Below are 27,436 nucleotides of genomic sequence, written 5' to 3'. Positions count from 1 at the left end.
GTGCGGCTTCAACTTTTAGTTTAAGCAACGAGCTACCCAAATTTGAAACTCTGTATGTTTTTCACTCACGTTTTGCTTTTTGCTGATAAACTTTGTTCAAGTGCTTTGCACTTGCGCTTTTCCGCTTTGCTTTAGGATAATAATTGCCGAAAAAAAGTTAAAATTTTTAGCAACATTTCGCTAATGTCAAAGAATTTAAGAATGATTTGGCTTAACTTTACTTTACGCATGTCTACAGGGTATTAGCCAGTCCTGTAGGCCTTACATAATTATAGCAGCTTTTTGACATTTCGCAAAGCTTGTTATTATTGCCATAAAAGCAGCTGTCAGAGCTTTGTACACCGCTTGCGGCTTCCAGTGGCAACCGACAAGTGGCAAGTGGCAAGTGGAAAGTGGTAAGTGGCAAGTGCAACTGAACGGTTTAACTGGCAGCGGCATCCGATAAGCTCATAAAAGTAGCACACAATGGGCCAACTATGTGAGTTTTAAGTGCACATATTAAAGCACTTGCTGCTCCGTTCCCATAGGTTTTTTTTGTGACTTTGTTTCTCCTTATAAATCATTCAACAGAGCTCGCGAATTCGTTGTATGAGAACTTTTGCTGCTTCACATGGCTTTATATTTATTATTACTCCGAATCCCTTGTTGCATTTGGCATCTCTTGTTTGCATGGCATATCTGAACGAGTTTTTAGTTCTCACAGTTAATTGTTATTTGTAAAAGTTTTGGCCATTCCACGTCCACATCTTTGTTATCGTCAAGGCTTAACGAAACTTTATCATCTGCTTATCCCTTGCTCTCCACCAGCTTACCGAAAACTTTTTCTTGCCATTTTCATTTTGGACAAGACGCTTCAGTTCAGTCTAATTCCACTAAAAGCCAAATCAAAAAGCAAGCCAACTGAATGGCCAACACCACTCCTCAAGCCCGGCCTTAGCCTCAGCTGTTGCTGCCTGCTGACCAGTTTGCTGTTCAAGTTTCTCAAGTTTATTTTACATAATTGCACTGCCACTAAATTAAATGCGCACGCACTGAGCCAGGCGATGGCACGCCCCCTTCAAATAACCAAATGCCAGCTCAGCTTGAAACTTTCGGTAGCAGCTTTAAAGCGCCAAAAAGTTTACGAGCTGCCCCTCGTTAACTAATACAAGTAGCAAACGCTCGCTTAAGACTAACTCATGCATGTGTGTGTGTGTGAGCGTATCTGTTCACATAGAGATGTGTCTTTATTATGGCATTGTCACGACTCACGAGTTCGCTTTGCACAAAAAGCACGAAGCTTTTGCAGATAAGATGTTAAAGTTTTACCTATAAGAAGTATTTATATAATGCATTTATTTTATAAAATATTTTACTTAAATAAAATCTAATCTAAATATTAGTTTATTTACACATATCTAACATTTATCGAGTTGAAGTCAGGAGAGACCCGGCCTTACTCATCGCCAAGTGCAGTCCAATTGCGTTCACTCAACTGTAAGCCATTCGTAATATTCAAGTATATTGTGTGTGTGTGTGTGTGTGTGTGTGCAAGTAGCATTCAAAATGCACACTCATCTGATACCATGTTCTATGATGAGTTGTATGTGCCTTCCAGTTCAGCCACGCCCACAAGGACACTCCAAAGTTGAACGATGTTTAGTGTGTTGTAGCGTATGTGTGTACGTGGGTATGTATGTGTGCGTGTACGTGTACGTGTGCGTGTAGCTGCAGCATACTTTTCAGCGCTGGCAAATGAAAAGCTGTCCGATTGAGTTTCGATCTTTTTCGACGTATTTTTGTTTTAGTTTCATTCAGCCAATGTGCACAGCTACAGTTAACGCATTGATTTCGATTTGACTGCTTTTGACATTTATGCTCTGCTTCTGCTGCTGCTGCTCAACTGCTCCTTCGAGCTCATGCGTCCTTTATGCTGTCTAAATCGATTTACTTGCTACATTTTATGACTCTACTATTATCGACAGACCAGTCGGTCAGAGTAAATGCGAATGCCGCACTTGATTTAGTGATTTAGTCATTGTTAGCCGCCTCTTAGCCTCTTGCTCAAAATATTGAATTGACTTTATTGAATTGTGAAGGAATAACAAAAACTGTTTAACTCTATAAGTAATATATAACTTGCAATAGCTATTTGCTTTGTAATCAAATTAGCAATTACTCAAAGTGTCACGAGTTTAGTTTACACTAATATTGTGATTAAATTCAATTAGTAACTGAGCCGTAAATATATATATATATATATATATATATATGTATATATGTACTAAGAGCCTCGTTAGCAGCTGCAGAATATTATATTAATACCAGCATTATTATTAATTCTGACAAAGGCTGTGGGCAAGTGCAACCTCAGCTTTCAGGTTGGAAGTTAGATTGGTCACTTAACCCCAAACACCTGGTGTTGCATCAGGTGTCAAGCATCAGGAGTTTACAGCCGGACATTGTAAAATACCATGTATTAAGTCACATTTTAGTTATTTCCAACAAAGAGGCAACTGAGGCGTGTCTTATCCCATGTATCTGAATTGATTATTTAATAATATGGTATCAATGTTGTCATAAATCGTTTAATTGCAAATGCCTGTGCTTGATTCGCTTGTAAATGTACAAATGAAACTGGAGACATTCGTTCAGTGAACTGAGATAAATACAAGGAATATTTACTCTTGGCTGGCCAAGAAATTTGCTTGGAATTGTTATGAATCTAGTAACCACATATTTATTGAAAATATGAGCTACAGTTCAATTAAATCAAGATAAACTTAGAGAGTAATTTTAATTGAGGTAAACGTAGCTCAGACAAAGCGGAGAGGAAGTGAGTTAGTTTGACACGTTTGTCCTGATTTGTATTTAAATAATAAATAAATATTATGATTTCATATTCATATTGTATAAATTGAAAATATATATTCTCTATTTTTTCAGGTGGTTCTGACAGCAACAAGGGAAAAAGTAAAAAATGGCGAAAAATATTACAATTTCCACACATATCGCAGTGCATCCACCTGAAAGACAAATTAGGTGAGTGAAAAATGGGAAAATATAAATCAAAAACGATTTGAATATTAATTTTGCTTATTTGCTTATCGCTTATCGCTTAACGCAAACCAATACAGACATAAGCTATGGCTACGTGATAGACCAACAGCCGATTGGTCGTGAGCTCTTTCGTCAGTTCTGTGAGAACAAGCGGCCCGTTTACTTTCGCTACATCAGTTTCTTGGATCAAGTAGTGAAGTAAGTCGCAGCGGCAGATTGGGAGTCGAGGCAGTTGAGATATTAATTGAAATGCTTGCAACATTCGCAGATATGAGATCGAGTTTATTGTGAATCGCATATTCATTGGACATGACATTGGGCGGCGCTTCTTGGACATTGAGCCACAGCTGGAGCTGCGCAACGGCGGCAGCGGTGACGGCGAGGGCGATGGCCTGGACCTGGAGACCCGAGAGGAGCTGCTGCGCAATAGCAGCATAGCCAATGCACCTGAAACAGTTGAGACTGAACATTGTAACAATACCACCGCCAACAACTGCAACAATACCAACCACAAGAAACTGCAGCACGATACCCACAATCACAATGGCGAGGATGCGGCGCTGGCGCTGAATGGCGGTGAAGGCGACGTGGAGAACGATGGCGACGAGGGCGTTGAATGCGAGGGCAGCCAGGATGCGAAAAAGGGTGGCGGCGGTGCATCTGCTACCGGTTCGGGCTCGCCATCCGATGAACTGGTCCTCGATGTGCTCAACGATGATCTCATTGCACAAGTTCGCAGCAAGCTAAACAGCGGCGGCAAGGATATCTTTGCCCACTGTATGAAGGCAGTGAAGGCGTTTCTGGCTGGTGAACCATTTCGCGAGTTCGAGAACTCCATGTATTTTCACCGGTGCGTACCGCACGACTGTAATTAATACAAATTGAATCATTTGATTAATTCACAAATATCCTTGCAGCTATCTGCAGTGGAAGTGGCTCGAGGCACAGCCCATCACATATAAAACGTTTCGCATGTACCGCGTCCTGGGCAAGGGCGGATTCGGCGAGGTCTGTGCCTGTCAGGTAAGTGGACAATTGGATAACAGCGCATACACACGTGTCCATTAACGCGTCATCCTTTGCTGACGTTCGCAGGTGCGCGCCACTGGCAAAATGTACGCGTGCAAAAAGCTGGAGAAAAAACGCATAAAAAAGCGTAAGGGCGAGTCTATGGTGCTCATTGAGAAGCAAATACTGCAAAAAATCAACTCGCCATTTGTTGTCAATCTGGCCTACGCATACGAAACAAAGGACGCACTCTGCCTGGTCCTGACTATAATGAACGGTATGTATTATCCAGTTAGTGCAGCCCCATAGTCCACCATTAAGGCCATTTGAATAAACTGAACTGCAGTCGACGGATTTGAAGCGTATACTCTAAACAATGGCACGTTCGATTGAAAGGACATTGCCATGAATAGAACTGACATTGGACAGAGTCCACGCGCCCATTGGCTCTGTAGATAAGAATGCTGCTCAGCCAGCTCTCGCTGGCCACTCCAAGGATTCCAGCTCATATGGGCACAATGGAGCTTTCTGATTTCAGATCATATGTTGCTGCTACGATTTTTAATCCCGTGCCATGCTAATTGGGTTTACAGCACCGGAAGCATACAAACAAACACACGCGCACACACATAGAGAGACACACACTTGTTAGCGGGATTCATTATGCCTAACAGGCAGACATCAGTTTTCATTTGGATGCATTCATAAAAGTGATAGCAAATGAAATGTGAATGTGTGTGAATGGGAATGTGAACGAATGTGTAATTCTCGCCTTTCGCATTGTTCCTTTTCCCATTTTAATTAAATTCCCACATCCTTTTGTTCCTCGCTCCTCCAATTGCCATTCAGCACAAAATTGAATTACAAAAAGGACAAAACACGCTTACTCAACATTTTGGTAACTCTAGCTGTGGCTCTTCAAAATCGATTTGTGAAGCAGGTTCCCAGTAATTCGACTGTAAAACTCAATGGACAATTAATAAATTCGGAATTAAATTCAACATTTTGTAGCTTTAGCTGGAATCTGCTGAAATCGAGAACAATTACACAAATCAAATGCTGCTTTTCCCTCGTTCTTAGTTCCCTTCGAATTCACATTTGGCACTTTTCGGTTTTATCTTTAAGGCGGCGATTTGAAATTTCATATTTACAACATGGGCGGAGATCCTGGTTTTGAGCTAGAGCGTGCCCGATTCTATGCTGCCGAGGTGGCTTGCGGACTGCAGCATCTGCACAAGCAGGGCATTGTTTACAGGGATTGCAAGCCGGAGAACATACTGTTAGATGATCATGGGCATGTGCGCATATCTGATCTGGGCCTGGCTGTGGAGATACCCGAGGGGGAGATGGTGCGCGGACGCGTCGGCACAGTGGGTAAGTGACGGTGGGCATGTGAGCCAAAAGAAATAAAATAACTAAACATCTTTAAATCTGGCAGGCTATATGGCGCCGGAAGTCATAGATAATGACAAGTATGCCTTTTCGCCGGATTGGTTCAGCTTTGGATGCCTGCTGTATGAAATGATCGAGGGTCAGGCGCCATTTCGCATGCGCAAGGAGAAAGTCAAGCGCGAAGAGGTGGATAGACGTGTAAAGGTCCGTTGACAGTCCCTAAACAATCCAAACCGAGATATGGCTTAGGAATATTAACTAACTTCATTTGCAGGAGGATGCCGAAAAGTATTCGAGCAAGTTTAATGATGAAGCCAAATCAATGTGCCAACAGCTGTTAGCTAAATCGATAAAGCAACGCTTGGGCTGCCGCAACGGGCGTATGGGCGCCCAGGATGTGATGGCGCATCCGTTTTTCCACTCGACACAGCTGAATTGGCGACGCTTGGAGGCGGGCATGCTGGAGCCGCCATTCGTGCCAGACGTAAGTAATACGTCGAGCCAAATCAATAACGCGCAAGCTAAACATTATTTCATGCCGCCGCCAACAGCCGCACGCCGTTTACGCCAAAGATGTGCTCGATATTGAACAGTTCTCGACTGTGAAGGGTGTCAATATCGATGAATCCGATACGAATTTTTATACGAAATTCAATACGGGCTCTGTATCCATTTCATGGCAAAATGAGATGATGGAGACGGAATGCTTTCGCGAGCTGAACGTCTTCGGTCCCGAGGAGAGTCCCACGCCCGACTTGTTGATCAATGCCATACCGGAACCGGACAAGGCAGGCTGTTTTCCGTTCAGGCGCAAGGTAATGACTAAGTACACTCGCATTATTTTTATCGACTAATGATTTGGTGTTTTCTCTTATTTGCAGAAGAAGCAACCGGCTCGCACACAACCCATACCCATTCCTGAGCACCTGCTAACCACTAGTCACAGCGTGTCATCCACGACAGTCGAGAGCTGATAGCATAGATTAGTTAAAGCCCAAACGCCTAACGTACACACATAGAACGAATTGTGACCCACACGCGCACAATTAACATCCAACCCCAAAACCAATCAAAACCCCAATTAAGAGCAAAGCGTACAAATCGCACCACAACTGAAACTCATTGCAATACACGAACAACAACAACCAGAACAATATGTATCAGGAGGGCGAACATCATTTTTTAAATTATATATATATATATAAATATATATATATATAAATATATTTATATATATATATATGTATGTATGTATGTGATGATTAACTATGCAAGCAAACAAGGATAAAAGGGTCCGCACAATATGCAAAAATTAATTTATAAATGTTTTCACAAAAGATACAGACGCACACACAACTTGCGAGTACACTGAGCGAAAGGCACGTTAGGTGGTTACTTAATCGATGGTAGTAAAACACATACCATAGCATACTATACCATACCTACTTATTGAACAAGTACGTTTTCATGGTAATTTAAAGGCTACAAAGCGAAAACTAAAAACTAAACTAAACTATTCAAAATAAAAATAAAAATAAATAAATACATAAAAAGCGCAAGCCAAATTGGCCGTCAGTTTGTCATAGCACCTAAAGTAATCTTACCTAAGCAAAAACACACACAAACACATGTATGCTATTTAAATATGTATACAGGAACTACTTATAATTGATACACTCACACACTCAGACACACACACATTTCTATATAGAGGGCAATCTAGAGGCAATGCCAGAGTAAAGAATGTAATATTTGTAAAGTAGTTTTTGTGCTCAACGTGTTTTTGCAAAGTGTGGGGGAGCAGAGGCGGGCGGTCGGGGGGTTAATGCGTCAGGTGTTTTAGTTAGCGTGTTAAGCAAATGACATAAATACTCGAACAACTTTAATGCATTTTTATTGAAATACTTAACATAAATAAGTACATCTCTACATATATGTAACATATATTTACATATATATCGATGTAACTGTATGCATAAATGAATGTACATTTACTTAGATACATCTACATATATCATTTTTATAATTGCCGCACACTTTTCCTACGCTTTTCAATGCTCTTCAAACAATTCTGTTGCCTAAGTTTAAGTTGACTGCAATTTGTTCATTAGGATTTTGAGGACGTGATTATTGATATTTCTGTTTTGTCATGCAATAATGCTGCATACATGCCACAACCTGTGCTTTACGAGGGAGCATGTGCGTGTGTGTGTGTGTATGTGTGTATGTATACATATAGAAAATTTGCATGCAGCAAACGATGCCAGCTAATTGCTAATTGAGACGTCGACTAGTGTTAAGAGTTCTGTGTATAAATGTGTAGTGTAGGCATTTTTGTAATTAGCAACAAAAAAAAAGAAAGGAAATACAAAGGCAAACCAATTTGAGAATTTATTATGTTAATCATTAAATGCAAATCATACACGATTGCAGCTTCCCATTCACGGGTCAGTGCGATAGCAGATGCGAAAATCAAACACATTTAGTTGCAATTCAATTCATTTTTTGGCACAATTAGCTAATGTTAGGGTATACAATGGCGACAAAAATCAAGAAATTACATATATATTACAATGAATGAAGCACAACCCACAACACAAAGCAAACAAAAAGAACAAAAAAAGTCAAATAACATAAACGCCACAAGCTCGAAGAAAGCATAATTGAATTTTAGCACAAAAGAATCAAAGCAAGCGCCGAAATATTTATCTATAGTAATTAAAGGCATATTTATAGATCATAATAATAAATACCAGATATACAAGCATAAAGTCTACTGTGTAAGAGCAATTAAATGCGAAACAAAAACAAAACCAACATTCAACAAACAAAAAACAAAAACAATAAACGTATTTAACTACAACTATTAGCAATTGTTATTTCATTTATTTATTTGACAAAATGATTTTATGCATGAGTTGTCTTTATTGTGGCATTGCTCGAATCTAAATTCCTTCAAAGGTCAGTTTAAATATGTCGAAATTAATGAAATTATGGAGCTCCAAAGAGCTCAAACGCACTGAATTTATAATATCTATTGATATCATTTCGTGATTGCAGTATTTTATTTTTATATTATTTTGCAATTGACTTTTTTTTAAATAAGCAAGGGCTTTCGTTTACAGTTGCTGACCCTTGTTGTTAGAACTTCACCCGTGTAATCCAGCTCACACTCGGCGCCATTATTCTCGAAGGACATCTCGCCCAGAACGTACTCGGGATTCAGTTCCACGCGCAATTTGTATTTCTTGTTAATGGGCACCGTGGTCACATCCACCCACTGGCAATCTAGCACATGGCTGTACACGTCCGCGCAGCCAGCAGAAATACCTATTAATGGTTTGGCGTTAAGAAGAGCTCAAATGAACGGGGCACCAGCTGAGAACTTACCTTGCGTAGTGTTGCCACACATGTATTTTGGGGTCACGCCCAAATTGCACGTTGAGTCCATTAGGCAGAAGGAGGCTTTGTGGCCCTGGGCCACCTTTTGGTAACGATTATTGTATACGTTGAATGTGGCAAAGACATTCATGCTGTGGTAGTGCATATGACACTGATGCCACTCCCAATCCTTGTAGTTGGCGTAAGGGCTGACGTCGGCAGTGCCCACATTGGAAGCCTTGACAGAGAAGCGCAGAAGCTTGCGGATGGCTCTCGGATTTGTTCTGCGTACCACATAAGCATCCTTCGATACACAGTTCTCTTCCATGGCACAAGTCAACTGTGTCATTGGTACTAAAGCCAGGTACGCACTTATCTCGATGTCGGAGACACCTAGCTCCAGATCTGCTGATTTACTCACACAGGCCACCGTGCTGACATTACGATTGTTGGCATTGCACATAGTCGGATATGTCGGCTCGCGGTGGCATTCCGATAGTTTTCGCTCAGTGCCGCGGCAGCGGGTGCCGACCAAGCCCCAACGATTGGCTTGACTATTGCCATGCTTAGTGCTGGCTATTGCCATGGAAGCATATCCCAGGCCCAACTGCCGGCACACAACATTACCTTCACGCAGTGACCAGTGTGTGCTGCAAATTGTACCCCAACTTCTGCCATTGTCAAAACTGATCTCCACACGACCCTCTCGCAGTGGCTGCATGGCTGGAGCAGTCGAACTAGCCAGGCGTATTCGCATATTGCGAAAATTGTTGTACATGTTTAGCTGGCAGGTGCACAGACCCAGGCAGGACAGCAATAAGAGAAGCGACTTCATTCTCCACTGGTAAGCATCTAGTGCGGCATTCTAAAACTGAGCGCAGGTTTTAAGCCATGATAAACAAAGACTTCCATATTCAAAAAATAAAACAACAAGAGAAACATCTGCCTTAATTCTGCAGCCTTATTGTGTAAAGATAATGTGCATTGTATTTTTTCGTTCAGCGCCGATTTACATATACAAAAGCCAGCTGGCTGGCTGCCAATATGCATGTGGTTCCGCGTGGCTATGACTGTCTGTGCGATGCTTTTTGCAACTGGAGTGCATTAATTTAACGCAAACATTAACAATAACAGAAACAACAGTCTGTGCGGCTGTTATAACTCGAGCAGCTTGGTGATCTCCACTTTTAGCGCTGATGGCTTAAAGACGCCGTGCTCCGTGATGATGCCAGTGATAAGGGATGCGGGCGTTACATCAAAGGCGGGATTCCAGCAGTTAATGCCCGGTGCCGCAATCCGATGTTCACCCACGTGCGTCATTTCACGATCGGGTCGCACCTCAATTATGATATGATCCCCGCTGGGTATTTGCAGATCGATGGAAGTCAGCGGTGCAGCCACATAGAACGGCACGCCATGGTGTTTGGCCACCACTGCTATTTGATAGGTGCCAATTTTATTGGCCGTATCACCATTGGCAGCCACCTAGATGAGATTACGGACACTGATGAGGCTGCCAAGATTATGCGACGGCATTAATAGCTTACCCGATCCGCGCCCACAACAACTGCTGCAATATTCTTCACACGCAGCAACGCCGCTACCATGCTGTCCAGCACCAGGGTGGCGGGTAGCTTTTCATGCACCAGCTCATAAGCGGTTAAGCGTGCGCCCTGGTTATACGGCCGCGTTTCCGTGCAGTAAACGTGCTCTATAGAGATATATTTGCTTATTAATTACAAGTTAGATAAATTGAAGCGAAGCGGTCGCTTACCTAGTTTGCTGAGCTCGCTTAGGCGCCGCACCACGCCCAACGCTGTGCCATACCCTGCTGTCGCCAGCGATCCAGTGTTGCAGTGCGTCAATACACGCACAGGACCAGCTACAGGCACACCCGTCGCCTCGGCCACGTGCTCCAGTATGGCCTTAGCACCATTAGCGCCAATCGCGCGATTGTCGGCAATGTCTTTTTCCAGCATGGCCTCGGTGGCGTTTAGGAATCTTGAATAACAGTGACGTAAATTTCGTGGTTTTAAGTATTTGCCTTTAATTACCTTTGTTTCATCTCTGCCACCGTAACGGCATCATCCTTGGTGAGGTCGTTGGCTAGCGTGATGAGCTCGTCGGCAGAAATTTTCATGTTAACAGCTGTGGGTCGGGCGGAAACCAAATAGTTCAGCTTGCCCTCAATTTCCTGACGCAGCGACTTTTTGCTACCAAACTCCTCTGGATAGATTTCAACGGCCAGCGAGAGGCAGCCCACAATGGCAATGGCCGGAGCGCCCCGCACCTGCAAAGACGGTAAACAAAACAGGCGGAGACAGAGACGAAGACAATTACTGAGTGGGTGCAAGTGCGGGGTTTAAATTTGGTATCATCTGCTGCTGTGTCAACGCTCTTATCTGGCCATAAACTCTTTATAGTCACATTATATAATAACTCGGAGTCCACGTGATGAGCCGCATGCGAGCTCTTTTTGCATAGGCAGCAGTAAACAACTGCAAAATAATCTCTCGCTCTCGTTGATTCTATTTGTTTTAGCAAAATAATAAATAAATAGGAAAACGACCCACTGTTCGCTTCTCAATATTCAGTCTTGGTAATAAGCAGAGGGCAGCCCACTTAAATGAGCAAACCGCAAACAATTTCTTGTTGGGCAAGATGCAATTAATTTTGATGATGATGTGTGCAAGCGTTTTGATGCTTGGCAAGCAATCTGCAAGATTTATTTAAACGATCTTCAAGAAACTTTTAATTACGTTATTTATAGAGCGGGCAAATGGCAATTTGAATATAATTCAAGAGTTGAGCAAGTGACAGGAATTTAATTCGGTTGTGTGCTGATTGACAAAGTGATTGTGGCTTCTCACCTGCATTTTGTTGATCACCTTCCAGCCGTCCTCGACGCCGCGCACCGTCAAATACTTGGAGACGACGGGCAAAAGCAGCTGATCCAGTATCTCCAGGCTGCCACGCTGATATTTGATCGATTGTAGGCTCATCCTTAACAATTTGTACTTTACGACTAACTGCAATAGACAAAGGCAAAATATTAGGAAAGCTCTGATGGCTTGAAGGCCAACACAAACAAACCAATTTAGGGGGAAATGGCGGCAGCTATTCCTATTCAGCGGGCGTCAGAGCAACAACATTTATGTCAGAATTTATGACCAGGGTCTAGCTGAATGTGTCCGTGTGCGTCTGTGTGACTGTATTTATCAATTGATCAATATTAATCAAATGAAATTCCAACGCCAATGCCAGGACAGTCGAAAATTGCTTGGGCAGATTCAGACGTCTGACAGGCAAATGCTTCCCTTAGCTACTGAACGATTGCGATACGAATGGACCGAGACCAATTCGAAAACAGTTTGGCGAAAAGAGAGAGGGCAGCGCAATTAGTTGGGCAAAGGGAGATGGGAGATGGGAGATGGGCAGAGTAAGAGTGAGTGGGAGAATAAGTGAGAGAGGGTAATTGTGAGAGCGCTGGGATAGTGTGTTAGTCTCGAATCTAGGGTCTAGACTCTAGAGCGCGTCGCGATGGCTAAGCGATTAATTCAACTTGTCACAACTTGCGTATCCGTAGCAAATTGATAAAGGCGTTGGCAACGTTGACGGCGCAGCTGACGCCGACGTTGACACCGACGTTGGCGCTGTTGTTGACGCCGGCGTTGCTTTAGCCGTCAGCACGTTGTCGAGCATTATGATATTTTTGCTTGTATATATGACAGCCGACAGCAAATCGTACAGCGACGCTTATCTTGAAAGTGAAATAACACAGCTAAACACATGCATATAAACCAATATATATATGTAGATATGTTTGTAATTTGAACGCCTTGATAATTCTCAGAGAAGCGTAATTTATGCGCCTGCAATTAGTTGTGCGCGCTGTAATTGTCAACCAAGAACTTGGTGCTGGTTCTATGCCAAATTGATGTTTCGATAAAAATGATGCATACACAAATAAACACACGCAAGCACACAAATGCATACAATTGCATGCACATATTAGCGGCATGCAACTGGTGGTTGCGGCAAAGGCAATACACACCGGCAACCCTATGCTCAACATATTACTTAGCGCAACAATAAATATATTGACACTTTATTTTCACTTGCCTTTTTATTACAAATTTTTGAATACAAATTCAAAAACTTTCATTTTAATGAAATAAAATTCAAAAAATGTAAACAGAAAAAGGTAAACAAAGCAGACAAGGTAGGAGACTGTATGACCAGTTTAAAATAAAAAGTGTGACCTATTACCCAAAAATGTTAAGTTTCGATAGCAAACATCTGATGGGCGGCAGCTCGATAAATGCCTCGTTTGCCAAGACAATAATACAAATTGCAGAAAATGTTATGAAACAGGCCGGCTTAACTTTTACTTACTGTTTTGTTTACGTTTCCAAGGTTTGGAAGAATTCTTATATAAAATTCATCAATGTTTTGAGTAAAAGGAACTTTGCTTATTATATATATAAATTCGTTTTTGTTTTGATTTTCATAGCATTACAGTCGGTTTCGATCTTAAATGTGAATTATAATTATTAATTTAAGTTTCATGCGTTACTTTGACAACCAATTAGTTAAATTTTGAAAGCACAACACTTGTTGCTGCGAAAATATCACAACGCTAGTAATTGTATTTTAACACGTAACATTAGGTTAACAGAGCGCGTTTTTTTCGCATTCATATTAACAGTGGCATCGATACCGATAATTATAATTGGATGCACACTGTGATATGAAGTTATTACAACTATCAACAGAGGGCGTTAGCTTTGCGGGAATTTTCAAACAGATTAAAATATTAATAAAAATTTCCAAATTTTAAGTATTATTTCTCAAAGAAATATGTCGAAACGATTGATACAATCACTTTACCGCTTGAAACCAACTAAAACGTTATTCATGTTGTGTGACGTACAGGAAAAATTCAAACCAGCTATTCCCTTGCTCGGGGCGGTAATTGAAAACTCAAATAAATTGGTAAGCTATGTATATTTTTACCATAGATACAATAACTCAAGTTTTAGATAGAAGCGGGTAAGCTGTTGAATGTTCCATTAGTGGTTACGGAGCAATATCCTGAAAGATTAGGCAGCACAGTACACGAATTGGATGTGAAGCATGCCTGTGGCATCGTGCCAAAGACCAGGTTCAGCATGATTGTACCGGAAGTTACAAATATAATGAACGATATTTTTAGCGATAAGCCCGAGACGGCTGTGCTTTTTGGCATTGAGGCAAGCGATTATGTGCGAATATCGTTTATTTCTGTTTAACATTTTATTGCCCCTACAGACGCATGTGTGCATAGAGCAAACGGCCTTTGACCTTATCAATAATAGCATAAATGTGTGGCTGGTCGCTGACTGCTGTGCTTCGCGTCTCAATCAGGATCGCGATTTAGCACTGGCGCGGCTACGTGGCATTGGCTGCATAATAGCCAGCACGGAAAGCGTGATATTCAATCTGCTCTCCGATAAGAACCACAAGTCCTTCAAGCAGATAGCGCCGCTCTTGAAGAAAGTGTCAGCCGACGTGAAGCTTTGGCTACCCACAACGAGTGTCAAGGACAAGGAATGATATGGCCAAGCGGCGTCTTTGATGTCTATTCATTTACCATTAAGGTAGTATTTTTGTGTAGCTCATAGAAATTATGAAAGAGTCGAGCAGAGATAGGGCCTGCCTGTCCTCCGGCCAGCATCGTCATCTCATAAACATTTTGCCCAGCGGACAGCTGAATGGAGCGTTACCTCAGCGGCGCCTTATAAGCCAGCCAGCCAGGCAGTAGCGGTAGCCTGCATTGACGCCAAGCCTCCTTGCTGCCAATTTATGCGAAGACTTTCGAGCACCCCTTGTACGACTATACCAAGGCAGTTAAATTTCATGATCCAATCGCAACAATCTCCGCATGTTGTTTGCCTACGCGCCAGAGGCAACCGCTAGGTGATGGTGACAATGTAGCAGGCGTCTGATTGACTCATAACAGGCCAAGATCCCAATCTCATCTGCATGCCAGGCAGCTAGATCGCTGTCTAGCTAGCTAGCCCCCTCCGGCTCTGTTGGCAATTTATTTGCCTAAGCCCTGCCAGCTGAGTGCCAGCTCGATTGGATCGCAAGTGAAACTGATGGCTACGGCGCGATGGCACGCGATATGCAAACAGCATGCCCAAAGATCTGGCCAATTATGCACCAGCTCGCTTATCTAATCCCAACAAAATATTAAGCTGCAGCTTAGCCAGCAACGCGGCGTGTGAGCGGCTGCAGCCACGCCAAGCTGCAGTGCAACGGTAACGTGCGTAAGCGTCGGCCAGCTTTGGCGGCTCCAGCTGTTAGCTGCCAGCTGATAGCAGGCTGCAGCCTGTTGCCAGTCGCTGACGCAGCCAGCGGCCATAAATTTCCGGGCCGAGGTTCGAGACCGGTTCGCAAGCGTGGCATATTAATAAATTTTGGTTTAGCAAAACGATAAAAATGATAAATCTGCGAAATTGCCAAACCGTGTGCAAATGAACAGGCGATCAGGCAAGCTTCAGCTCTACGACTCATCGCGACTGGGATTTATGTGTCTGCTGCCCGGCAAGTGGTAAGTGGCAAGTGGCAACAGCAACTGCAACTGCAACTCAGCTGCTGGACTGAATTGTAAACAAATTTAAAGCTAAGCTAGCCGATGTATTTATACGCTTATTTCGATTATTTTATTTATGCATAATTAATTGTTTAAAATCAAGTAATCGTAAATGCAAAATTCTCGTAAAATATTAAAAAAAAAATATTTAGTGAAATATAAAATAAATGAGCTGCATCCGAACGGAAAATCGTCATTAAATTGTGATTTTAAAATACTAAATACTAATTATAGTATTTATAATAATAATATAAATTATAGTTTATGTATTATGAGTTACCTTATCTATGCTAAGTACCTGGCAGCCCTATAACAGTACCTGCAATACCCTTTAGCTGAGCATGTTGCATGCCACCATATTTGCCGCCAGAATGTGCCGCCGAGGAGTGTTGACAAATGTGAGAATCTCGAGCGGCGCTTCAAAGAGCCGTTGCCCGGGCTGTGTCAGAAGTTGCATAATTTATGGAGATGTTGCTGCCTGTTGCCCAAATTAGCCAAATTTTGCCCGAGGGTCGGTTCTCTGGGTAATGAGATAACAACGTCAGCAGCAGCTATAACTAATGAAATATATTAGTCTAGATGAGTATCATTTGCATTTCCCACACTGGGCAGGCAGGCAGCCAAAGCTCTTTACTAATTTAGTAGTTAAGTAATTCACATGCAGCAATTAGTTCAATAATTTTATGCTAATTATGCACATCAAGCATTTGGGTTCTTGGGCACCGCCTGCTAGTCGTAGTGGGCGTGGCTGTATTTGTGTCTAGCGGTCATAGGGAATTTTCGCTGTCTCTCTCGAAATAAACTCTTTCCGAGTCACCTGTTAACCCAGTAAAATGCAAGCGGCCGCCGACCATTGCCCAGCAATTAGTGGGCTCCTCAGCTGGTTAGAGAGAGATGGGTGTATCTGTGCAGTGTACAGTGAGTACTACTTAAGAGTAACATCTAATTAGCATATTAGTTATTTACAGCATTCAAAAGGGGCTCGCTCCAATCGTGCTGCGGCCCCACGGCATTTGGGGCGTTCGCTGGGTGTGTGAATGTTTGTATACGAGTGTATGCAACTATTATAATTAAGTTAGAGTTACAGCTCTGGGCCACGCTAAGTGGTCGGTAACAAGCAAAAGTCATAAAGCCATAAGTACAGTTAGACTATTAGCAAGGATATGAGAATGGGCCATGAGAAACACGACAAATTCTAGGACGATGTGCATCAGCATCTTCAGTGATGCAGTAATAGAATCTAGTTGAGTGTTAACTCAACTGTCAATATAGATATAGATATATAAACTAGATCTGTTAAAGACAAGCCGTCATAAGTCAAGTTTGGACTGAAGTGATGGGATCTAGCAACTAGAACTGTTAAGATATAAAAGATATACTCGCACCAAAGGCTTTACTCCAACTCAAAATGAATGCAAAAGTTTCAATATGCTTCACAGTTCTTTGCGGGGCCTGAGTAATCTCGAAACTAGATACATTTATATATAAGATGCAGTGCATGCTTTTCTTGCTCACTATCAAAGATAGGAGTCTAGCAACAAGATCAGATCTAGATATGAACAAACTTGAAATGCTATCAAAAGTAAGAAATTCAAAGCTTGCTTAAATTGAATGCTCGTGTGAGCAATGGAATCTGAATTTGCTTGTTGCCTATCAAAGAGAGTCTGGCAACTAGATCAAATGGAGATATGAAATGAATGCTTGGGCCAAAGCTTGAAATGTTTTCACCGCAATTCTATCTTCAGTCTGATATCCCAGTGGGCATTAACAATAGCAACAGCAGTTTGTGAAAGGCAACATGCATTTGTTGATGTATTTACATATGTTACTAATTTGGTTATTGGTAATTTGGTTGCGACAAGTTACCGTAAATGCGTCGACTCGCTGACATAAAAAAAAAAAAAGAAACAAAACATAAAAAATACCGAAAATAAAACAGAAAAAAAATCTAGAAAGATTTACAAATTTATGCTGAAAACTCGCTGTTGTAGCATTTATATGGGCAATTGGCCAAAATGTTGGCCAACTTCAACACATTTGCGTGCTTTATCTCTGTCGCCGTCGTCGTCGTCGTCGTCTTCATCTCCTTTGCGGTTTTGGCCTTTGTTGGACACATCAAAGTGACTTGAGTCCCATTTGACTTGCAGTTTATGCAGTTACAGTTGCCAAATTTGGTCAATTTCACTTGTTCAGTTCGAAATTTATGCCATCTTGGGTAAAGCCTGACTTGAGACTTGAGTGCAGCGACTGATGCCGCCTTTGCGGGTGCTGAGAGGTGGGCGCCTAGCTACGCAAATTAAATATGCATCATGCATTGCTACGTTTACTTTCTACGTTTATTTGCATATTAACAGGAGATATTCAACTAGAAGACATTGCCAAGATATTCAGCATTTTATACTTTATATGTGAGACTTTTTTTGTGCACATCCTGTAGCCAATGCTCAAATCCGGAAGACCAATTGATTTTGTTCTACAAACCCATATTTGCTGGATTTATGAATTGTGATCGATCTACTGACAAAGCTCAACTCGATGGGCAAAAGGGCAACACATCATACGAACCCTTCAGCAATTAGCCCAGCTAAGTTCTTCTCACTTCACAAGTTTCACATCTAACTATAGCTTGGCCTGGCTTTAGCTTTCTTCGCCCAACCCATTTGAAGCTGCTTAGCGAAATCCACTTGCCAAAATGTCAAAAGGCTTGCGATGTTCAATCAGGGAACGTTTGCTGTTTCGCCGACAGCCTCATTGCACCAATTTGTCAGTGAGTCAAAGCATTTTGTCACGATTTGCCATAAACACCTTGTGGAGCTGGCCCAAAACGCTTTTCCCCCCAACGATTATTGTTATTAAATCGAAGTGATTTGTGCACTTTGGCACAAAAGAGGCCGCCGCTTCAGCTTGCATTGAGTAAATAAATAGAAAGTGAAGTTGTGTGCCCCGTGTTTTCCAGCAGGTCAATCGATAGACCCTGCCAGAGCCACACAACTACACGGATTCACTTTTCAGACTGAAGAATAGAAACGGGCTAATGATAATGTTTGAATTATTCCCGTGCAGTTGAAGAGCGGATCAGCTGTAGACATAATGAACGCCATTACGAATCGAGCGCTGCTCTGTGAGATTCCAAAAACGGGTCTACTCTCGTTTATAGAGCAGCTCCCACAATGGCTTACGTGGAGTTGATGCTGCCTCTGCTGCTGCTGTCAAACGCAATCAATTAAGGTTAATTTGCAGCCACTTCCCAAATTACTAGCACAAATGGGTCTTGAAGCCACCGCAGTAGTCGGGTATTGGATCATTGGAGCTGCCTGACAGCTAGCTATATGTGTCAGTGGCATTGGCCAAAAATTTTTTCTTTGCGGTTATGATTTGTGAAATTCTTTGGTTGGCTGAGTTGACCGCACTTGGGCACATGCCAACGCCAACACTCTCTGGGCCGTGATTAATGGCGTGTGGAACATAAATTTGGCACAGGTTGTGGAGCAAACAGCAATGTGCCCAGAGCCTTGCGGCTGCTCTTGCCCAGATCTGATCTTGTATGCTGTGCATGCAATCGCGGCATTGATTTTGCACAAAAGCATTTGCCAGTTAGCCAAGTTGGTACGCTTGTAGGCCTGTCAGCCAACCTGACAAAATTGACAGCCAACACTGACAACGGCGGCGACGACGACGACGATGGCGACATGGACAATGGCAACCACAACAACGAGCAGCAGCAGCTACAGCGAATTTGGCCAAACAGTAGCCCATGTTTGACAATCAAATATGGGAACGCCGTGCTATGTAGTACCTGTGCCATGACCCATATCAGTCATTGGCAAGCCAAAAGTTCACCGGGTCGTGGGCCGGCATTTAGCATGTGCCATTGGGCATAAGGTAACAAATGGCATATGGCATATGAAAAGTGAAATTTTCGGCGGCTAGTCAATGGCCTGGCCAAATAGAAAAGAGACACTGCCAAAGCATATTGGGGAAAAAAAGTTTCGAACTGACCTCATTGAGCCCACGCTTAGCACAGCTTTTGGAATTCACGGGAATGGCTGAGTGAGCGAGTGAGTGAGTGAATGAATGAATGAATGATAGCCTGCCAGAGCCACTTGCCGAATTGCCAGTTGGACTTTTGATTATCTGGCCGGGTTCTTCAGCTTCAGCTGCGGCTGCGACAGCGACAGCGGTTGCGCCTGCTGCGGGCCGGTTTCGCTGGCATATAAAATGTGTTGACACGAAAGCGCAGCGAGCAACCAAAACAGGGAATTCTGAAAAGTAAAAAACAGCTCCAACAACAACAACAACAACAACAACAAGAGCCAGTGAAATGCTGAAATCTTATGCTGATTGCCAGCCGTAACAGCTGCCTGTGTAATTTCTGCAGGGAAACAAAAAGTGAAGGCGTCTCCAAGAGCATCTTTCGGGCAAACGGAGCAGGCACTTTCATTAAAAGTTTCGGCCAATTCGAAGTCATTAAATTGCAGCCAGAATTGCACAAAGATAATTTTGCTTTTTTGGTCATGCATCAACTTCCTGGCTGTAAAAGCAAAGTCAAAGCGCAAAGACAAACAGCAAAGCCAAAGCACTCAATTGTGGCAGCTGTAAGCGCTGAGTGGCTCATTTCTTTTTGTGTTTGCCAACGACTCCAAACGGGTTTTGGTTTGGATTGAGAACTTCTTCGAGCCGAGCCTGACGCTGGGCCAGTCCCGGGTCTGAATCCAAAGCTTTCCATCAACTGCTGCGCTGCTCTTTATTTTAATTTGCGCACCTAAGTAAATGCCTGGCAAGTGCTAATGAGACATAACGACGTGGCCGTCGCCAAGGCCAAGGATCCATTTATTATTTTTAGCAAATAGCAACAGCTGCGCCACGCTTGCGCCTGGATAGACCCTGCCTAAGCCTGCCCAGCATTTGGAATGCCAATATTTTCTAATATTCGCAATCATTTAACTTAATGTGCGCTCATTTATTTTGCGTGCCCGCAGATGTGGCCCAGGCCTAGGCCACTGCTGCAGTTCGAGTTGAAGTTGGAGATTTCAGTTAGATCGGGCGCGCATCGCTGGGCAAACAAAAACCAAAAAAAGTTATGTTCAATCCCACGATATTCGCTAATGAGCCTGGCCAACGCAATGTGGGCGTGCCGATCGCGCTTCGCCTTCGTGAGCCACCACCAGCGCAGGCACCGCCACCAACAACAAACAATTCAATTTTCGTGGCCATCGGGGCGGGCCACCAATTTATTACCTAATGCTGCCAGCGTGCGTTAGATTGCACTCAAGATTGCCCAGGACTGCAGCTAGTTGTTAGCTGGCAAATATTTATGAACAGGCAGCAGCAGTCAAAGACTTGCAGCGCACACACTCAGCCCCAAGGGCGCTTGCAATTTGTCACTCGCAATATAAAATTATATGGACGCCAGTTAAAGTTATGTCTTCTTTGCGAACAAGTGTTGCTCCCCAGCTTTTCAAGACTGCTCAAGCCGAAATCCAAAAACCGAAACTCAAATGAAAATAAAACTAAAAACACGGCGTGAAAATGAAACCGTTTGCAAAAAAAAAAAAAGAGAAAACTGTGTCCAGCATATGTCTCTCTCTGTGTGTGTGTGTGTGTTTGGGGCAGCATTTGGGTTCGTTTCAAGTGTGATGGCTGTCAGTCACTCAACTAAATTGTCGGCTAGTCAACTAGTCGGCTAGTCAGGCACCACAGCCGGTGGCTTCTTTGGCATTTAGGGCCGCATGCGTCAGTGGGTCAACTATTTGCAGGCACTGCGTCTGCAGTTTGCGGCTAAAGGCTGAACAAATATTAAATGTTGCTAAAAAAGAGGCTGTGTCAAATAAAAGACTTAAGACACGAACTTGACAAACGCACTTGCCAAAGAACTTCAAAGGCCGCCGCGTTATAGCCCACTTCTAACAACCAAAAATCAGCATTACATTATGGCAACAATAGCCAAAGCAACATAGAAACAACATCGATGGTCACCGAGTTTGTTTTTGTTAGCCACTTTTGCCCCTACACCGATTTGCCCCGCTCGATGGCATTCTAAGAGCGCGCGCACGCTGTGAAAGTCTGGTCTCAATGACAAGAAATTCTAGTCTTCATAATGAGGCTTATAAATGTTTTTATGGACGCTGCTCGACAGTCCGAGCAACAAAAATACCCGCAACAATAAGAATCGCATGCGTTGGCCAGCAACAATAACTACGACAGCAGTCGCATCAACAATTTGGCATGTGCACATTTATAACATATCTGGAGCCATCGCAGAGATTGATAAACTTTGTTATTTGTAGCTGCGGCTGCGTGGCAAATTGGCCTTTTAATTGCTCCGTTTCATCTTTAGTTTTTTTCATTTCTTCCAACTCTAATGGATGCAATATCTCCGGCAATTATGCAGGTGCCTTTTCTTTCGCTAATCTATAGAATTGAGATTGGTTTAGGAATCTAAGTCAATTTCTCTCTAAGCAAGTAGAATGGCAAAGCTTTAATAACTTAAGTGTTAATTTATCCAAAATGTATTTCTTTATCATTTCTCTAAATTGATTTTGTATATGTCTTCATTCTACATTGACAACACAAATTGCATTATCAATTGGCATTCCAGCTGCTGTCAACATAGATAGTCTCTGATTATATACGTGATCACCAATGATTGCCTGTTCCCAGGCAGGCAGTTAGTTTCCCTAATGCTTGGGCCACTGTTGACCACTTCTTCCGCATGTGTGAGCACACATATCCGAACATATCAAAATGAGCAGCTAATTCGAGTTGATTTGCAGCGGCAGCAGCAGTCGTACTTGCTTCCTGGGTTATGACTTCTGCGGCTGTCAGGCCGGCGATCAACGGCTGCTAACTACAAACTAGCAACGAATAATGCCAAGAATTAGTTGTGGAAGAATTAACACCACCCAGCAAACGGCATTGACCACAAGCCTGATTGTGGAGACTAAAACGGCAAGTGGAAACATGGGGACTGAAAACAATTTACGCAAACCGTACGACGAGGTGCGCGCTCTGTGCTGCTTGGCTTGAGATTGACTTGGCTTGGTGGGCCAGCAGGTGGCCGAGTCCAAGTGCATTGACTGCCGGGGTGCAGTAGGAGCCGACTAAATATAATCACAATTGGAATTGGACTCTCAGACACAGCCGCTGCCGCTTCGTCTTCTTCTTCCACTGCTGCTTGGCCACTACATACAGATTGATTTGTTTTGCAGTTCCGTTCTGAGGCCTCGCAATTTACCATTTACCAACTACCATTTGGCATTCTGTGTTTACTGTTACCTGCTGTAGCTCATCTCAAATTGATTTCTAATACGGCTGCTGTCACCTTTGACACGTTTCGTAACGGGTTTGTCTATTCAACTGATTGATTTTTACCCAACGACTGCTTGGATAACTTAGCAACAATATTATATCATGTCTGATCTTGGTACGTCCATCAATTGAAGGATATTAAGCCAATCCTATTTTGTGCACAAAATTTAAAATAATTTATTTAATCTTTCTTTTAATTATAAGAAATACTTGTTTTTACTTTTAACCAATAACATTTATTTTTATTAGTCGCACAGCTCAGAGTTTTATTGAATTCGTTCCTAACTAAACTGATCTATAAGCATCCTCAGCGAATCACACATTTTTACACGAAGCCTTCAAGCTTATCAATGGGCAGTCGAAGTAGAAAACGAAGGCATGGGCCAAGCACTAGCATTTGCAGAAGGATGAGGAATAGCAGGAGGAGAAGCTGTCGACAGCTACGACGAAATCGTTTACAGCTTCGTCACACGATTTGTTCCGAGTCGTTTGCCTTGGCCACACAGCTGCATGGGGCAATCGTTGCAATCGACATGTAAGGCCCTTAAAAGTCATGTTTGTTGCTTTGGTCTGCTTTGGTGGTGGTGGTGGGCGTGGCATGGGCTGGGTCTAAGACAGCAAACCGCAGACCGCACAGCACAAACGTTTTTGGCAATTATCAAGATCATGGCTGCCTCTTGTACTTGACTGTTGTCTGCGATAGTCGTTCGTTAGAGCGCTCGGATCCCGTGCCTTTTGCGTAGGCCTCACGGCACGGGCGCGCCCTTGAGATGCTGGCAATGCCCCTGACACGGGTGCTGCTCGCGGTTGTTCGCTGTGTGGTTCTGCTTGCAGCCTTATCGAGTGGCCATTAGTGTGAAATCGTTAAATTTTTAAATGCCACCACGTTTTGTATCTGTTTGTTGGCCGTTGTTCTAGTTTTCTCTCTCTCCGAGCACTGAGACTATCATACCAATTAAATTGGCTAAAAACAAACTGGCAATCTGAGCAGGTCAAACGCTTTAATCACATTTCAAGTGCTTGCTCTCTTGTGTTGTACGATTAATTAGGCAATTAGAGACTTAAAACGAGAGACCGGAGGCATCAACGCCACAGAAGGGGACCGAAAAATTATAAAACAATTCAAATTGGCCATAAAAGTTAATAGTATGACCGTAAACAATAGTTGGCAACATGTTACTGGACTCGTCAACAATGTTGCCAGCCAGATGTGCCGCCAATTTGCTCGGCCTGCCAATGCCTGTCAACGGCTACTGTCGCCGGCCCTTAGCATTGCCATCGTCATCGTCATCGCCATCGCCATCGCCATCGTCATCGCCATCGGCAACAAGCAACTAGCAACTGGCAACTGACATGTGGCATTGGTATTGACATTGGCAATTACATGCAGCTCACGTGCTGTCAAAGTTGAAAGATGACAAATCAACTTGACAGCGACAGCGTACCAATTTGCATGGCAAAATGGCCAAGCAAAAGATTCAAACGAATGATGGCAATGCAAAACGAGAGCAATGCACTCCCATCCCATCCCATCCCATCTGCTAACGCTCTGGCGGTGTTGCTGTGTGGCTACAGGCAGGCAGATCGTGGCTGCTGCGTGGTGTAGTGCCAACCACCTTGACGCCTGGCATTGTGTAATAATTGGCAGTTCGTGGAAAGCTTCGATTTTGATAGCGATTAATTGGCTCGCTTGTTGCGGCCGTTGCTGGAATGCGGCTAAGTAACTTGGACCCCAGCCCATTGCATTCAACTCAAATTAGCATATTCGTTTATGGCAATTGCACCCATTCCATTTCTAATTCGCTTCATCAGTCCACACAGCGCAACCGCTCGCACTCTCGTTTGTCAATCCATGGACTGTTTGGTAATTGCAATTTGATGGTTCCATCATAGTTAAATATTATGACAACCATATAAAAGCGAATTGAAATGGGCCACCGCAGAGTCGGCCATTGCGGCAGCAACGCGCCGATCGAGCAACGACAGCTTCCGTCAATTATATGAGCGATCGTAAGTTCTCCTTTGGCGGAGGCGACTCAGCTGGAGTAGCTGCACCCGCTGTGCACCGGCACTTGCCACTTTTCTGGTAACTAACTGGGCCCTCGACATATTTCAATCTTATGACGAAAGCCTTACTTTGCGTATCGATGTTGCCGCCTAATTGAAATTGCCGACTCGTATTAATTACCCGACAGGCGGTTGATGTGCCAACAAAGTTAGCTCAAGGTTGATATTATATTTGCCAGATGAACAAAGTAGAAAGCAAGCCTAGCAGCTACCCTGTAGGTCACATGTTATTATTACCATGTAGAGCCAGGAGCATTTTTTCCACCTGTTGCAGACAATCCAAACAGCTTTATTATACACTCGTTCTACCATTGGCGATGTGAACAGCGTATTGGAAAAAATAGTTTTGTACATGCTTCGATTCCTTTTCTGAATGTCTCATAAGACTTTTAGCTTTCTTCTAAATAGATTTATTTCTCATTATAAATCGCTCATCCCATTTCTTGCCAAATACTTTCTTGTTTTTATAGCTGCTGCCTTTTACCGGACTTAGCCTGCCTATGTCTGTCTGTCTGACTGCCGGACTGTTACACTGTTTGTTTCTTTGCCTGTTGTTCACACGACTTTCATGTTAACAACTTGCTTTTGTAACAGTAAAAATCAATAAGTACCTGCAGTTTATTACGTCGCCTGGCACTGAGCTAAATAGCTTCGCCGCAGAACATGTAGTAATCATCATTTAGTGATGATGTTGCTTGTGTGCTCATGTTGCTCTTGTTTCTTGTAACAAGCCATTTGGCATTAATTTTTGCCCATATGCAATGCCACTGAATGCACCAGGGACTGTCTTTGACTGAGCAAATATGTCGCACAGCAACAGCAACAGCAACACGACAACAACAGCAACAACAGCCACAACACCAACAATAACAAGAGGCACGACAACGTCAGCAAATTAGTGACATAACTTGCCCGCTGAACACGATTCGAATAAGCTTCAAGCTGGGAGGCCGGCTAACAGGCGACGGCTAGCCCCAACTCCCGCCAAAAAGAGGCCCATAAAAAATGCACTAATTTTCAAATATAATAACATTGCTCGTGCGCTCTCATATTTGTCTGACCTTTGCCATCCCACCTTTCACCAGTCGCAGCAGCAGCAGCAGCAACAGCTTCGGGAAAGCAACAACAAGAACTCAACTTCTATCTTATGTAAGCATTGCAGAATCTTTTTTTGGGGTTAAATGCCCATTACAAACAATTTTGTAAAGGCCAGTTAAATAACAGTGCTGAAATTTGTTTTCAAATTATTTAAGTCGAGCAGCGGCCAAATTACCCAAATTAAAGTAACATAATGCAAGACGTGTGGGTGGATGCGGGTCAAAGCGGCAACAGCCACTGCACCACCGGCCGCCCAGAATCTCGTGGCTGCCGCTGAAGCTGCTTTAGTTAGTTGCTCTGATTTGGAAAATTGCTTAAATTGAGCCGCTGCTCAAAAGACCGATGATACATGTCAATTTGAAGCGACTTCACATGGGAACTTCACGAGCCGTAAGCTCCATTCACAGTTGAATTTCCTAGGAATTTTCGAAAATCGAAAAGTGCATAATTACTAAAATTTTGGGAAACTTGTCAAAAAAAAAAAATAAACGACACAAAAAGTCAAAAGAGAGTTGAGAGAACTTGTCAGCTTGATGTGATCGACTGCAGCAGCGATATGAAAAGACCAAAAGTAAAAGGTAAATCTTCAAAAAGAAACAAAAATTTCAGAGCTGACCGGAAAGTGGTATTTTGATTGGGAGCCAAAAACAATGTTCCAAAACTGTCAGATACTAAAATTTGTAACTTAGCTTAGTTTCATTTCAAATACTTGAGCTGCACTTTACAGATGTCGTGTGCTATTTATTTTGAAACTCTCACCAAATAATTGAAGAATGCAAATGTAACGGAGCGTGGACTTGAGTACCTTTGCGACTCATAAAGATGAATAAATGTTTGCACTCAATCATTAAAATAGGACACGGAACTCAGCATTCTAACCGGCGGAATATATCAATATACCTTTCTAGCTATGTGCATACTTTACACTTGACATGTACTCGAGAGGTTTTGTGCCATCCAAATGGACAGTTCATTATGTAAAATTGTTGACATGCGCCATAAGTACATTCACTTTTTTTGTGGCCAACAGCACAACGGGAGCTAACTAAATAAGCTCTTAATTAAGCACCTACGTCAGGTTTTTGTTTACCATCCTTAGTGCCGCGCAGCCGGGGAGGTAGAAAAAGAAAAGCGAAGCAAGTTTGTTACTTGAGTCTTTAGTTTTGGTTGCTGCGTCCCCAAGTAGGTCAGATGGGAAATTTATGCCAGGCAAATTCTCTTGTAAAACTATTGCCGGACAAGAGTGCATAGTGTGCATACATAAATAAATATCATATACGAAAACTATTCGAATTTGGCCATGGCCATGGCCAAGGCCTGGACTCGACTGGCTCGCTGTTGCCTGGTTATGATTTGCAGCATACGAGCTAAGAGTGAGGCCGCGGCAATGCAAATAGAAATACATTTTCTCGCTGTTTGTTTTGCCAAACGAACAATTTACAAGTTGCACACATGCTGTGCCAGCAGGTTGACCGATGCCAACGAAAATGAAAATAAATGCACTTT

At 42.9% G+C, this 27,436-nt stretch overlaps 4 protein-coding genes across 7 annotated transcripts in view; 2 read left to right on the top strand and 2 right to left on the bottom strand.

Moving 5' to 3' along the window:
- Positions 1 to 6,611, top strand: part of LOC111597155 (G protein-coupled receptor kinase 2) — a 59,088-nt gene extending 52,477 nt beyond the window's left edge. The window contains exons 1-11 of one of the 2 annotated variants that reach the window (XM_030224826.1): positions 2,797 to 2,815; positions 2,926 to 3,021; positions 3,117 to 3,237; positions 3,308 to 3,889; positions 3,957 to 4,062; positions 4,135 to 4,324; positions 5,173 to 5,421; positions 5,486 to 5,643; positions 5,714 to 5,923; positions 5,991 to 6,254; positions 6,321 to 6,611. In XM_030224826.1, coding sequence (XP_030080686.1) covers positions 3,819 to 3,889; positions 3,957 to 4,062; positions 4,135 to 4,324; positions 5,173 to 5,421; positions 5,486 to 5,643; positions 5,714 to 5,923; positions 5,991 to 6,254; positions 6,321 to 6,413 — 1,341 coding nt within the window. In that variant the 5' untranslated portion in view covers positions 2,797 to 2,815; positions 2,926 to 3,021; positions 3,117 to 3,237; positions 3,308 to 3,818 and the 3' untranslated portion in view covers positions 6,414 to 6,611. Of the gene's footprint in view, positions 1 to 2,796; positions 2,816 to 2,925; positions 3,022 to 3,116; positions 3,238 to 3,307; positions 3,890 to 3,956; positions 4,063 to 4,134; positions 4,325 to 5,172; positions 5,422 to 5,485; positions 5,644 to 5,713; positions 5,924 to 5,990; positions 6,255 to 6,320 lie in introns of those variants that run through there. The other variant, XM_030224825.1, reaches the window with a different exon arrangement.
- A 1,799-nt stretch (positions 6,612 to 8,410) lies between these two features.
- On the bottom strand, positions 8,411 to 9,669 carry LOC111597158 (lysyl oxidase homolog 4). The gene is made up of 2 exons (XM_023311714.2): positions 8,830 to 9,669; positions 8,411 to 8,769 (listed from the first exon to the last, which is right to left on the bottom strand). The coding sequence occupies exons 1-2, from the start codon at positions 9,653 to 9,655 to the stop codon at positions 8,537 to 8,539; spliced, it is 1,059 nt and encodes a 352-aa protein (XP_023167482.1). The 5' UTR covers positions 9,656 to 9,669; the 3' UTR covers positions 8,411 to 8,536.
- A 95-nt stretch (positions 9,670 to 9,764) lies between these two features.
- On the bottom strand, positions 9,765 to 13,291 carry LOC111597156 (methylthioribose-1-phosphate isomerase). Of its 2 annotated transcripts, none has more exons than XM_023311711.2 (6): positions 13,216 to 13,291; positions 11,691 to 11,849; positions 10,875 to 11,110; positions 10,595 to 10,821; positions 10,368 to 10,531; positions 9,765 to 10,305 (listed from the first exon to the last, which is right to left on the bottom strand). In XM_023311711.2, the coding sequence occupies exons 2-6, from the start codon at positions 11,820 to 11,822 to the stop codon at positions 9,976 to 9,978; spliced, it is 1,089 nt and encodes a 362-aa protein (XP_023167479.1). In that variant the 5' UTR covers positions 11,823 to 11,849; positions 13,216 to 13,291; the 3' UTR covers positions 9,765 to 9,975. The 2 variants fall into 2 exon arrangements, with proteins under 2 accessions (XP_023167479.1, XP_023167477.1); XM_023311709.2 differs by lacking the exon at positions 13,216 to 13,291 and adding an exon at positions 11,914 to 12,510 and having other exon boundaries at positions 9,766 to 10,305.
- A 295-nt stretch (positions 13,292 to 13,586) lies between these two features.
- Positions 13,587 to 15,537, top strand: LOC111597157 (isochorismatase domain-containing protein 1). Of its 2 annotated transcripts, none has more exons than XM_023311712.2 (3): positions 13,587 to 13,815; positions 13,863 to 14,072; positions 14,131 to 15,537. In XM_023311712.2, exons 1-3 carry the CDS (start codon positions 13,681 to 13,683, stop codon positions 14,413 to 14,415), a joined length of 630 nt encoding a protein of 209 aa, XP_023167480.2. In that variant the 5' UTR covers positions 13,587 to 13,680; the 3' UTR covers positions 14,416 to 15,537. The 2 variants fall into 2 exon arrangements, with proteins under 2 accessions (XP_023167480.2, XP_023167481.1); XM_023311713.2 differs by having other exon boundaries at positions 13,734 to 13,815; positions 13,867 to 14,072; positions 14,131 to 15,536.
- The last annotated feature ends 11,899 nt before the right edge of the window (positions 15,538 to 27,436 follow it).

This window comes from Drosophila hydei, unplaced genomic scaffold (genome assembly GCF_003285905.1).
Source record: "Drosophila hydei strain 15085-1641.00,03,60 unplaced genomic scaffold, DhydRS2 tig00008119-arrow-pilon, whole genome shotgun sequence".
NCBI classification, from domain to species: domain Eukaryota; kingdom Metazoa; phylum Arthropoda; class Insecta; order Diptera; family Drosophilidae; genus Drosophila; species Drosophila hydei.
The sequence above is the reverse complement of the archived record's forward strand: the minus strand, read 5'-3'. Positions and strand labels throughout refer to the sequence as shown.

Excerpts from the sequence above, each read along its gene's own strand:
- LOC111597158 (XM_023311714.2), bottom strand. The coding sequence starts at position 9,655 with ATGAAGTCGCTTCTCTTATTGCTGTCCTGCCTGGGTCTGTGCACCTGC. Across the intron at positions 8,770-8,829 it reads GTGTGGCAACACTACGCAAG|GTATTTCTGCTGGCTGCGCG; the intron begins GTAAGTTCTCAG and ends AACCATTAATAG.
- LOC111597157 (XM_023311712.2), top strand. The coding sequence starts at position 13,681 with ATGTCGAAACGATTGATACAATCACTTTACCGCTTGAAACCAACTAAA. Across the intron at positions 13,816-13,862 it reads TTGAAAACTCAAATAAATTG|ATAGAAGCGGGTAAGCTGTT; the intron begins GTAAGCTATGTA and ends CTCAAGTTTTAG. Across the intron at positions 14,073-14,130 it reads CTGTGCTTTTTGGCATTGAG|ACGCATGTGTGCATAGAGCA; the intron begins GCAAGCGATTAT and ends TTGCCCCTACAG.
- LOC111597156 (XM_023311711.2), bottom strand. The coding sequence starts at position 11,822 with ATGAGCCTACAATCGATCAAATATCAGCGTGGCAGCCTGGAGATACTG. Across the intron at positions 11,111-11,690 it reads AGGTGATCAACAAAATGCAG|GTGCGGGGCGCTCCGGCCAT; the intron begins GTGAGAAGCCAC and ends CCGTCTTTGCAG. Across the intron at positions 10,532-10,594 it reads AAGCGAGCTCAGCAAACTAG|AGCACGTTTACTGCACGGAA; the intron begins GTAAGCGACCGC and ends ATATCTCTATAG.